The sequence below is a fragment of the Panicum hallii genome, chromosome 3 (genome assembly GCF_002211085.1).
Source record: "Panicum hallii strain FIL2 chromosome 3, PHallii_v3.1, whole genome shotgun sequence".
Lineage (NCBI taxonomy): Eukaryota > Viridiplantae > Streptophyta > Magnoliopsida > Poales > Poaceae > Panicum > Panicum hallii.
The window spans coordinates 54,843,604-54,855,636 of NC_038044.1; the positions used below are offsets into that span (position 1 = coordinate 54,843,604).

Consider the following 12,033-nt stretch of genomic DNA (forward strand, 5'->3'; position numbering starts at 1 on the left):
AGGACCAAACTCAACATTTTTAATTGTTAAATTCAACATGAGATTTATCACAATCATTAGCAATTATGTAGGTATTGCTTCAAACAAAATATATGATCCATTAAAATGTCACATTTGAATTTTTAGTTTTAAAATAATAAAAAAAATTATATTTAACCTACAACCTGGACTATAACACTCTAGTCTCAAATGTTGCTCAGTCCTACTCGCACGCTGAGTAAAACACACTCGCACTAACCCCGCTTATGGATTATCCTAGGGGTTTGATTATATTCGACACTTGACTTTATATGTTGATGAACTTCACCCTAAACTAGTAAGGTGGGACAACCTCCCACACATACCATGCTACTCACATATGGATCCTTGGCCAGGATGTCACATACACCACCTAAAGAACCTGATGTCCTCGTCGGCAATATATCCGCACATTGGGGCAATCGATTAGGACACGCACACGCCCATGTAGTCGTGAGGGTCGATTCTGATATTAATTGTACCCAGTTCCAAATATAGCTCAATTCTACTCGCACGCTGAGTAAAACATGCACTCACACCAATCCCATTTACGCTTTCATGCTCACTTCGTGTAAAAGGATTAACCCGGGATTAAATTACATTTGGCAGGATTTATACGTTGGTGAGGCCTCATCTTGAGCTAATAAGGTAGGATAACCTCCCACATATGCGAACATGCCACTCCATATGGGCTATTAGTGGGCTCAATTTGTTCTAGGCTGGGATGTCACGTACCCACCAACCAACCTCTACCATGCTGGGGTGGATCACAAGTCACAACACTGTTGATGAGACAATTTTGTGTGGCCTTGCAACTTTCTTCATTCATCTGTTCATCCAGATATGCGCGGTGTTGCTGAAATTCGTATCCATCTTTCGTAAGATGTGAACCTTCGCACATTTTTAGCGTTTGATGTTCGTGTTGCAGTAGATTAATGGCTAAGATGGAGTGGGTGAGCACACAAATCAGCTATATCCGTGACATATGGCACAATTTAATTGGACATTTTAGACGGATGATTAATTAGTTCAATCTTAAATTTGAAATACATTTCTTTCTCGAACATGAACCTGTTTTCGATTCTATTTGATCACTGTATTACTATCTCTATCTCTACTCTACTATTTCTAAAATAAGGATTGATTACATGGTCTGTCAATCGGAATCGGAACCGGATAAATTAATTGGAATTCTAATCGAAACTCGAAAAATCAATCGGAATCCGGACGAATCAATTGGAATCCCTACAGAATCTGGGCAATCAACGCTTCACGCGATCACGGCACGGTCTGTACATGGAGTGAATTAAAAGAATATAAAATTGGTGGTCTCATTAACATCCGAGTAAAATTTATGTTACCCATAGCAACATACAAGCACGTTTAGAAAAAATACAATGAATGAGACCCACCGACGCTTTTCCCTTTATAAACGGATAAATGAGCATATAACATTGGCTTTTCTCCTTTTACGAGCTATCCTCTTTATTGTATTTATTTCCACTTCAAATTTGATCTTTTTTTTTGAAAATGTAAAAAGAGTCAAACTTACCTTCTAGTGGGCTAGATGAGCAGCGGGAGAAGGCCCATAACCTCCAATTGGCGGGAAACTGCTGTGCTCTCGCGCCTTCTCCCATTCCCCCGCTATAATATCTTTCTGTTCCTCTCCACGCTCCACCCCACTTCCGCAACGCGAATCCCACCGAGTCCACGGAGAGGTGAGCCAGAGCCACCCACCCACCCCAGCGATGCCTCCCAAGCGCAAGTCCTCGGCGGCGGCTGCCCCAGCGGCGGGTTCCCCGCGGAAGACGCGGAGCATGGCCGCCGCCGGGAAGCGTGGCGCGGAGGCTGCGGCGAAGGCGGTGCCGGCAAAGAAGAAGGAAGAGGAGGCGGCGGTGGCCGAGCTGAAGGGGTGGAAGAGGGCCAAGAAGGACGAGGCCGTGACGGCGGCTGCCGAACCGAAGAGGAGTAAGAGGGGCAAGAAGGAGGCAGAGGAGGCGCTGCCGGCGGCGGAGGAGGATGGAGGCGATGCGGTGGCGGAAGGGAAGCGCGTCATCGTCGAGGCCTGGTGAGTGCGTGCCTGTGAGGGTGATGTTGTTTCTGGATATGCGCGGATTTGGCTAGCGAGAATGTAGGTAATGGATGATTTTGGGGGACCATATGGGGTTTGGGTGATTTTGTTCTCGTTTGATTGCGCTTATTAATTGGTTAATGCCAGTAGAACAAATGTTTGTTATCTTTTATTTGGATCCGTTTAAGCAAGGAAAGATGGGTGAAAAGGTAGCGAGAAAACACAAAGGGGGGAAGTAATAGACAAATATGTGAGCTTGTTTTCCGTTGCTTTTGTGATGATTCGTCAATGATTGGTGTAATATAAGTTGGATTACACGTTCTTTACATTGACATAATTATCCGCTACGGAGAACAAGTCTAAGGGATGTGGCAGGTTGGAGTACACTTTTTATTTGTTTTTTAGCAGAAGAACAGATGAAGTTATTATTTTGAAAAATAAACTCTACCCATCTGGAGGTTGTGCAATCTCACTGATCCAAACACATTATTAGATTCCTCATGTACAGTAAGCTATTAAACTCACCTGTTTTTGGGACAAGTTCACTTGGCAATAGCTAGTCCCTACAGATATATTGTCTGGTCCTTGTCTGGTTCTAAAAATTGCTCTGTTGGATTTACTGGTTATGGTAGTTGTCTAGAATCAAGTTTTAATGTCTTAAAATTTACAATCCTTAGATTTAGTGAATTAGTTGATTGCAATCCTTAGATTTAGTGAATTAGTTGATTCCTTGATATGATATAAATTCAATATAACCTTCAAAGTTGTTACAATTCTAGAAACGTTTTGGGGATTTGCATATGGTCCTACTTTATTTGATCGATCTCCTTTCTGTCCTTGATGTTTTACGTTGACCTTTCATCTATTATTTATTTTCATATACAAGTTTCAGTAAATTTCACAAAACCACGCCACATTTCAGAAAACTGCTGCCGGATTACACTTTTTATTGACATTAATCTCACAAAGCTACACTTCATAGAGTTTCCATTTTTTGCATCATATTGGAAAACTAAACGTTTATTGTCATTCAACTGCTTAAATATGTAGTATGCGGATATGAACTGAAAAAAATGTCAATTTTTGCAGTAAGTTATTAAGCACATCATTGTATTATGGAGAAGATAGTTTTAGACATACAACGCACCTCATAAACTGTTATACTGAACTTATCTCCAGTTAAGTGAAACCTCTGGTACCAGCTAGACCCCAGAGATCTGCTTCCTCTCTGGCTAATTGCAACACTAGATGTAACACTAGGTGAAGCCTTGTCAAAAACACAATCATTTCTCTGCTTCCATAACATCCATGCTGGATGGATAATTTGCAATACGGTACAACAATGCAAGTGTAGTTTTTGGTTTATAAACATGCAGCTTTGCGATATATTGAAGTAGTTTTTATGATAGTTTTCCATTCTAGAGATACTTTTCTAAAGTTTACCCTAATTTGTTGTCAATGTCTTTCAAAACAACAAGTAAAAAAATAATTGCTGAATATATGTTAAATTTAAAATAAATGTTTCTTCTGTTCAATTTGGTCAGCCTTTTAGATTATTTGATTTACTCCAGTCATAGCATCTCCATCTTGTTATCTGAACCTCGTTAGCCTGTTTCAGAAATTTTAATGGATTGATTCTATTTGAAACAATGGAAACAGGGTTCCATTTCTATTTCTGTGTAACAGAAGATTGGAAGGTTGTTCTATACCGAGTGGTAGTATTGATGAAAATTCCCGAGCAAAACATTTGCAGGGATCGACTGCTGGGAAGCTGGAGTAGATTTGATGTAGGGTTGCTTGCTTAGGAGGTTTATGTTAGGTGGATAAAATTGGCAAAAACAGGAACTTCTTCTGTAGGTTGTTACAGTTTTTTTCTGCTAGTGTATAAACCAAAAAATTGGGAAGATTGAAATGTGATAAGTGTTTCTTTTGTGGTCATGCATTCATGCCTGTGAGAAATTTAATAGACTCAACAATAGAGTTTCTGTTAGCATTCAATTTAATAACAAGGCTGCAATGAATCTGTGTGAAATGCATTCTGGAGCAGTGTTAAAACAAACCGAAGTTACATACAGGCTAGATGTTAGGCAGAGTAGGATCGCTTCATTAACACCTAGGCATTTTCTCTAGGTGTTTCCCTACTTTCTCTATTATTTTGTTTTAATATGTGTTTTTTCGCACTAATGTGCCAAAAGTACAGCAGCATAGACTTGCTTGTAGCTAGGTAGAGCCGTACCAATCGTCTTGCACCTAGCACCACCTGAAACATTGTTTTTGAGTCCAGGTGTTAGGAATTTCTTTTTTGGAAAACAACAGTTGTATTACCCAAGTATTCAAGCAGCTCTCGTTAAACAGAGAAGTATCGGTCTTGATTAGTTCCTTAGTAAATCATTCACCTTTATTAGTTCAAGGCTTGGTCAATAATATTTATTAATTAACACCATTCCATTCTTTTGACACACATTGGAAATAATAGTTGCCTTGATTAATTTAATGGTTCCTCTTTCTTTTTCCAGTATTCATTGTTCTTAATATATTAAGCTCTGCTTATAGTTCTTTCTGCTATTCTATAGCACTCAATGCAGACAGTTTAAGATACGAGCTCAAAAGGTGAAGGAGGACCTGGAAAATTCTGTTCCTGGGGTTTCTGTGATAATCAACCCTCAGAAGGTATATCTAATGTGTTGATCATCATGATCTTCTCCAGACTTTGGGTTTGTGATACCTCAAGATGTCTTAATTGTATATCCTACTTTCTTGATGGTCATCTGCTGTTTTTAAATTCCTAGCCACGGCGCGGTTGCCTCGAGATACGTGAAGAAGGAGGTGAAGTGTTCATATCACTTCTGGTAATGTTCTTCACCACTGCTGTGTTCCTGAATCATATAGGATCTCAGAAGCTATGTATATATTTTTATTTCTTTTAGAGCAATCTATCATCTGAGGGCTGAGGCCTGTGCCTCAGTTCTCTTTAATGATCCCATGCTAACATTTGATACACATCTTAGGCAGGGCAATTAGCATGCAACAGCACATCCCATTATCCCATGCTAGAGGAACATGTTAGCAACTCATGAAATGTGATTTTAAAATACAAATTTCCAACATGTATCATTTTTTGTAGCCATTTGGTCCCATGTGGTACTTATGAGGAGACCTCAAAACTAGACTTCATATATCTGAGCATGTTAGCAACTCATGAAATCTGATTTTAAAATACATCATTCCAACATGTAACCTTTTTTTTAACCATTTGCTCCCATGTGGTACATATGATGCGACCTTCAAAATAAGGCTGCATATATAATTTGATTCTTTAGTATCAGCTTATCAAATTGTTGTGACACTTCCTTTTGTTCCACTATTTTATTTTACATGGTTTTTTAGATAAATGTTAGAACGGATAAGATTGCAGGCTGCACTGTCTAACATGTCACGGGGTTCTGAAAACACTAGGGATAACCCATCCTTGCATGTAGCACCATAAATGATGACATCCTTCCTTGTCCACTGAACCAGACAGTACAGATGAATTCATTTGGTTTAATTTAAATTCCAATTGATGTGCAGAATATGCCACGCCCCTTCACACCAATGAAGAAACTCGATATGGATGAGGTTATCAAGGACATTGCCAAGAAAATCTCCTAAATCAAGTTGGCTGGCCATGGCTCGATGGTACCATTTTGTGCTCCAAAGCTTCAAGCTGACAAGTAATCCTCCCAAGTGTACGGTGTACCTTCGTGTAGAGTCACCATTAATGGCACTTCATACTGCATTGTCCATGTCTCTCCCATAGAATTTGGAACCAGTGGTCCATTCTGTGTTGCAGCTAAGACATGTTGAATTAGTAGATGTGGCAATTGCTAGTGCTTCTATGCTATGAAAGGTTCACAAAGAAATTCCAGGAACAAAAAGAGAGCTAAGTGGAAACGCTAACATGACAAGCTGAATGTCAAATTCCTAGTAACTGAGAGATTATAATAGCGAATCATAGAAAATGCACTAAACTCACATGACGTTTAGCCATAAGACACTGGTCCATGTGACATTGGATGGTCATGCCTTTAGGACAGATTAACGCGGCAAATCAGCTGACATGAAGCACTGCTTCATTTTTCAAACCCCACTGTTAATCATCCTCTATATTCAAATTTCAATCAGTAGTGCAGCCAAAAGTTCCCTGATAAATTGAGCTGTGTTACTGTGTCCATGACAACTTGGAAGGTACAGGCATTTCGAATTTGTGTTGTGGTACGCAGTGTAGGCGTGAAAAAATATCGAATGGCTTCTCTATGCTAACAAAAAGATGACGCACCCAGATTTGTAGGACAGAGCGTTAGGTCAGCTAATAGAGTTTTATGGAGGGATTAGTTGTCGATTTAAACCAGGAAAGATGCACATGTACCCAGCTAGCAAGGTAGTATTAAATCTGCGACCAACAATTTTCAATTCCATCCAATTGACTAGTACGACTCTGACAGCAGGCAAATTGAGTTTAATTATATATAAAACCGGTTCATCTTGCTTTTCTCTTCGACAGGACAAAAGCAATCAGCAGCTGATTTGATTTTGGAAGCCATGAATCTATGCTGTGCACTCTGATTTTATAGAGGCACGGTAGACATCAGGAACATTAAGCTTGTCGCCATCTACTACGCAGCCACGTCAGAGAATTCCTGTCTGTCTGTTGGAACTTCGATTCTCCCAGTTTTTGGGGATGTCCCTCTTTCATGAGGTGCCAATGGGAACAGTTCATCACGATATTCTAGTTGCACAGAAATGTGGCTGTGTGGTTGATTTATTTTTTTGTTGCTGTTTTTGTTTCAACTGATATTGCAACATAGTCTAAGTCATATTCGCGTGAAAACATATGAGGCTAAATATGACGTAACCAATGAAGTTAAACGAATTCATGTTCCTTGTATGTATTGTAAATGTCTAGGAACATTTTTGCAAAACCTAGAGGACAGTCTGCAGTATATAGGAAGGTTGTGACAGCAATAAAACGGCGGCGCTCAAATCACTGTGACAATTTGCATCCACTTTTTTGAGGGAATCTGTATTGCATTGTTTCAGAGTTTCAATCTAAGAATAGCCTATTTCACTTCACTTTAGATACAACCATCCCAAGTCCCAACACATGTTTTAGGCACCTTTAAAATACCTGTAAATTTTCACCTAGTGCTTGAAAATTCAAAAACTGCAGATAATAATTTTTGGGAAAATAGGTAAGAGCGGAAAACCCAGTGGGAAAACATGTCTCTGTGTTTTGCTCTTGTATTCATGGAATTTTCTCGGTTTTTTCTTGATTTCATATATATTTATAACCGATAAAAGAGGAGAGAGCCTGGTAATTGTGGGACTTGGCTTCGTATTATAGCACGCAAAATGGAAGCATGTAGTCAAGTGTGAGAAATATTGATGGTCCGATTGAATTTTTCTTTTTACTAGATCTATGCACGTGAGTTGCTACGGTCGGCAAACTATTTCAGCGCAATATAAGGCATGTGTAACATAGTGTTGATTTTAGGAACATGTTTTTTTAAGACTAATTGAGATTCAGAAGCATCAACATTTACATAGTAGTATCAAAGCAAGCTTTAAATTAAACGAAGCAAACTACATCAGAAGCATCTATGTGGGCGATGGACGCACGTGATTGCAAGAGTTTCGATCGGACCATCAAGATCGTTGCATGGTAGAGCAACCACAGGAGAGGGGTTAAGGTCGCACCAAACTTTTCTCCCCCAATTAGTCTTTTTACCTGTAGAGATTTTTGTTTTCATCCCTAGGTGATGAGGTAAACGTTTTCCTTTTCTTTTAACCCATTGAGCTGTTTTCTCATTTTGTTAATGAATAAATCAATGAAGTATGTAAAATTTGATTCTCTCTCCCACCTGTTTGAACTACCACGCGTTTCGATAAAAATTACGCGGAAAATGTGATGCTATACCAAGTTTGGTTAAACTCGTGTGTTCGAAGTTCAAACTTGTGCGGAAATCTTGCAAACAGCTATGCTGCCAGGCAGACAGCATGTGAAACGCAGCTGGCGCGGCACGGATCGTGGCGCTTACAGGAGCCGTCCGATAAGCCTTGCCCGTGAACCGCCTTTCAAACGGACGGATCAGATCTCTCCGCCTCGAGGCCAAGGCCACCGCACCGTCTTCGTCCCCGCCCCCTCCCCGCAAAACCCACCACCAACTTTTCGAGAGCGCGACCCCGAACCGCCGCGCCGTTCCGAACCATGGGCCCCACCGCCGCTCGCCTCCTCCTCCTCCTCGTGGCCGCGTCCCTCCTCCCGGCCCCGGCCGCCTCCGCTGCGGACGCTCCGGCCACCGCCTCCGGCTCCTCCTACGCCGCCGCGCGGGACGCGGCCGCTCGGTGCGCGGCGACGATCGTGTCCATCTCGCCGTGCCTGCCGCACGTGGCGGCCGTGGCTCCGCCGCTGGCCGCGTCCCCACCCGCGCCCACCGACGCCTGCTGCGTCGCCTTCCTACGCGCCGTGTACCCGTCGGGAGGAGGCGGAGGGGACGGCTGCCTCTGCCACCTGCTTCGCAACCCGTTCCTCCTCGGCTTCCCCGTCGACGCCGCCCGCCTCGGCGCGCTCCTCCCCGCCTGCGCCGCGGGCAACTCCTTCGCCGCCGCCACCGTCGAGGCCGCCACCCTCTTCGCCGACGCCTGCCGAGGTGAGCGGGCCACGAGCTCACAGCCAGCCCCCCGTGCCCTCTCCTCTCCTCTCGCGGCACGATTGATGGAACCCTCTTCCTTGTTTGTTGCCTCACACGTTCTTGGCGCAGTGCTGTTCTCGCGTCCTTGGCCACACAAAACAGGGTTAATTTGTTGACGCGCTCGTGTTCCGGCGTATGCTGGCTGTGCAGTAACCGCACAACTAGGATTAGTTCAGTAACACTTGCTTGAGTGCGTCGTGGACACCATGGTCGTTCGATTCTCCGATAGCTATTGGATGAGCCTGTTACTCCTCTTTTTGGTGAAGACTTTGTTACTGGTACATACGTTTGTTTTTCTGAGAGATTGGTACTGGTACTTAATAGTGTGTTTTAGTTTATCATCATGTCATATCCTGAATTCCTGATGGATTAGCAGGGCCTCTATATACTAGGATAGAGAATTAATGTCAATAATAATAAAATTCTGGAATGGTAAACAAAACAATGCACCAGTATAGGAACATACCATTCCAAATACTAAACTCTCATGGACTCCAAAATGGGATTGAGAAGTGGCATAGTTTCCTAGATGGCCATGTGGAGCATTGAAGATATGTACATCTTGTTTTTACTACATTGTGTTGGCACTGGCAATGGTCGTAGATTCTGCCACCATCATTCTGATAATTTCTCCATGTGCTAATTTTTGTTTCTTATGAATGAATCTCTATAGCATGATGATTAGTTAGAATTGTAAGAGGAATCTAGATCCATCATTTCTATATAATTTTTTTATCAACCATGATTATTGGTGCTAGCTGGGAGAGGTAGGACTGGTAATAATAGCATACTTATAACTTGCTAGCAAGTTAGTAAGTTTTGGTTCAATAATAATAAATTAACCACCTGTGAACTTATGGTAGGTATGAAATTTACACTCACAAGGACATGAACATGCAATGGACACTCAGTTATTTATATACCTGGCCCATTTGACTCTATAGTTTCTTTTGCACAAAGCACAGCAATATGCTCTTTCCGAAGCAAGGATTCTATATATATCGACTATAGACATGGTAGGCACAAGAAATATTCAGAACCTAGTAGTCATCATTTATGCCACGTCGCGGACTTGTCCATGGGATACGGCTTGTCGATCAGGCTTAGGGGAGGACCTGTAGCATTATTTCCTCATGTTTCTCTTGAAAATTCCTCTCCTAGTCCTTAGTGCTCACACTTCCATAAGAAGACCATCTAGCATGTTTGTACTTCTATGCCAATTGTACTGGTGTGGCCTGTTCTATTCTTATTTAAAAATATGCTAGTGGTTCGTTATGTTACCCAAAGAAATGTTACTGCAGTTTCTTTGCAACCATGATTAGTCATCTTAATCAGTTTTCCATGTTTCAATGTAAGGGAGTCTCTTCTGTCCCAAATGAATTGCTGTGATAATGAGATTTCTATTTTTGGTACCAATACTTCTTTTTTTGGCGGTGGTGGTGGGGGGGCGCACTTTGGTACTGGGCTACTGGCACAGTTTTTTTTTGAGCGAATGGTACTAATACTTGGTTAGGTTTTCTATTTTAGTGTCATGTCATATCCTGATGGATTGGCATGGCTGCATCTATTTAATCCTTTCTTGTTAGTTTCCTCTGAACCTTGAATTTGGTTGTTGATTATAAATAATCAAACATCAACTGTTGCTTGGCAAATTGTCAAACTAAAGTTGACTCAAATTTCACCCATTGTTTTCTCTGGGAAATTCGCTGTGTCTTCACCTTCGTTCATGTAGTGTTATTGGTCCTAACCATCTGACAAAGCGATATACAAGGGTACAATATTATTTCACAATCCCTGGATTTGTCACTGATCGTTTTGTTATTTCATTTCCTAAACATAGAGCTCAAGGCGCTACCAGAATTGCATGTCGCGCCCCAGTCAACAGAATGGCTAGAAATTTCCCCAGGTGAACACATTTCTCCTGCTCCTGGTGATTATATATGAATCTGAAAAACTTATTGGGCATTTTGCCTGTATGATCTATGCTTACCTGTCCACACCAGTCTGTGTTCTACGAGTTTACAGAAATGCTTAACATAACTTAACAATTCTTTATGCAAATGTAACTTAACAGTTGACAGCATGCTATGCACATTGCATCGTTACTAATGCTTCACGTTTTTTGTCTACGAACTATTATGTACTTTGTAGTAATGAGCATTTGAATCACTCTATGGCATGCTGGTCCTCCTTGCAAGGTTAGCTAAACTAATCTGGTGATCCATCTGTGTTCGATGCAGCAGCTGCTACCCCTCAGTCAATGTCCAAGCCGATGGAGACGGTTCCACCAGCCAGGTCGTTGGTTCGGTCAGGCGCTGACTCCCGTCGTTCCCACTGCATTCCAATTGCTGCATTGATCCTCACAGCAGCAGCAGCAGGAGCTGTGGTCACGTAGTACTTGTGATATTTGCACGACACGTGATACGCTTAGCTTGTCGACCTTGATCTTGAACTGCGTTTTTTCCGTACGCTTTCTTTGTCGATTCAGATTAATTTGTACATCACATGGAGAGTGTAGGGCGGCTGTCATTGAAATACCTTTCCCCACCGGGCAGGTTCTTTGTGTACGATGTTTTACACAGTGCTACCATCATCTACGCATGCACCATTGAAATTCTGAAGTGGTACCAAACTACTGTTAGAGTGGGTTTCTCTCGGAACTGAATGTGATCTCTCGGCCACGATATGGTTGTTTCTGCTCTGAACAATTCGGTACGGAGCATTTTAGCAGAACTCTATGGTTGTTTCTGCTCTGGCAATTCTCTTATTGACAGCCTTCTCATGTGTGATTGGCTTGTATTCAGCTCGCTTCCACCACACGCTACAGCTTACTTCGGCCGTGGCCACCAGCAGATGGAGCTTGAACAATTAGGTAGACAAGAAGCGTTCAGAAATTCATTGATTCTCATGGTTGTTTACAGAAATCACGTGCCTGGCTTACGATTGTAATAAGTATCTTGTGCATTGAACTGAAACTAGACTCACTGCTACTATTTTCAGGGTGATCCAAGAATCGTTGTTTCTAGATTGTAACATCTAGGAAATGTTGGCATCCATAAAAATTTTGGATATGAGGTAGAAAAATAATGAAAAAAGGGATGTTTCAGCCAAATTGGACAGTCATCCTTTTGAGGTTGGAAACATTTCATACAAATAAAAATCAGCATGATTGTAAAAAACTATAGGATCCCATCCGTTCCAAATTATAAATTA

At 41.7% G+C, this 12,033-nt stretch overlaps 2 protein-coding genes across 3 annotated transcripts; both read left to right on the forward strand.

Moving 5' to 3' along the window:
• Positions 1-1,680: 1,680 nt before the first annotated feature.
• LOC112886339 (selenoprotein H-like) lies at positions 1,681-5,972 on the forward strand. Its single transcript, XM_025952213.1, has 4 exons — positions 1,681-2,086; positions 4,663-4,759; positions 4,879-4,938; positions 5,660-5,972. Exons 1-4 carry the CDS (start codon positions 1,767-1,769, stop codon positions 5,738-5,740), a joined length of 558 nt encoding a protein of 185 aa, XP_025807998.1. The 5' UTR covers positions 1,681-1,766; the 3' UTR covers positions 5,741-5,972.
• Positions 5,973-8,336: 2,364 nt separating this feature from the next.
• On the forward strand, positions 8,337-11,758 carry LOC112887651. 2 transcript variants are annotated; one of them, XM_025953884.1, is made up of 4 exons: positions 8,337-8,778; positions 10,661-10,726; positions 11,061-11,532; positions 11,625-11,758. In XM_025953884.1, the coding sequence occupies exons 1-3, from the start codon at positions 8,337-8,339 to the stop codon at positions 11,213-11,215; spliced, it is 663 nt and encodes a 220-aa protein (XP_025809669.1). In that variant the 3' UTR covers positions 11,216-11,532; positions 11,625-11,758. The 2 variants fall into 2 exon arrangements, with proteins under 2 accessions (XP_025809669.1, XP_025809670.1); XM_025953885.1 differs by having other exon boundaries at positions 11,064-11,532.
• The last annotated feature ends 275 nt before the right edge of the window (positions 11,759-12,033 follow it).

Coding starts and splice junctions, on each gene's coding strand:
- LOC112886339 (XM_025952213.1), top strand. CDS start 1,767: ATGCCTCCCAAGCGCAAGTCCTCGGCGGCGGCTGCCCCAGCGGCGGGT. Junction 4,760..4,878: donor TGATAATCAACCCTCAGAAG/GTATATCTAATG, acceptor TTAAATTCCTAG/CCACGGCGCGGTTGCCTCGA. Junction 4,939..5,659: donor AAGTGTTCATATCACTTCTG/GTAATGTTCTTC, acceptor ATTGATGTGCAG/AATATGCCACGCCCCTTCAC.
- LOC112887651 (XM_025953884.1), top strand. CDS start 8,337: ATGGGCCCCACCGCCGCTCGCCTCCTCCTCCTCCTCGTGGCCGCGTCC. Junction 8,779..10,660: donor CTTCGCCGACGCCTGCCGAG/GTGAGCGGGCCA, acceptor TCCTAAACATAG/AGCTCAAGGCGCTACCAGAA. Junction 10,727..11,060: donor ATGGCTAGAAATTTCCCCAG/GTGAACACATTT, acceptor TGTTCGATGCAG/CAGCTGCTACCCCTCAGTCA.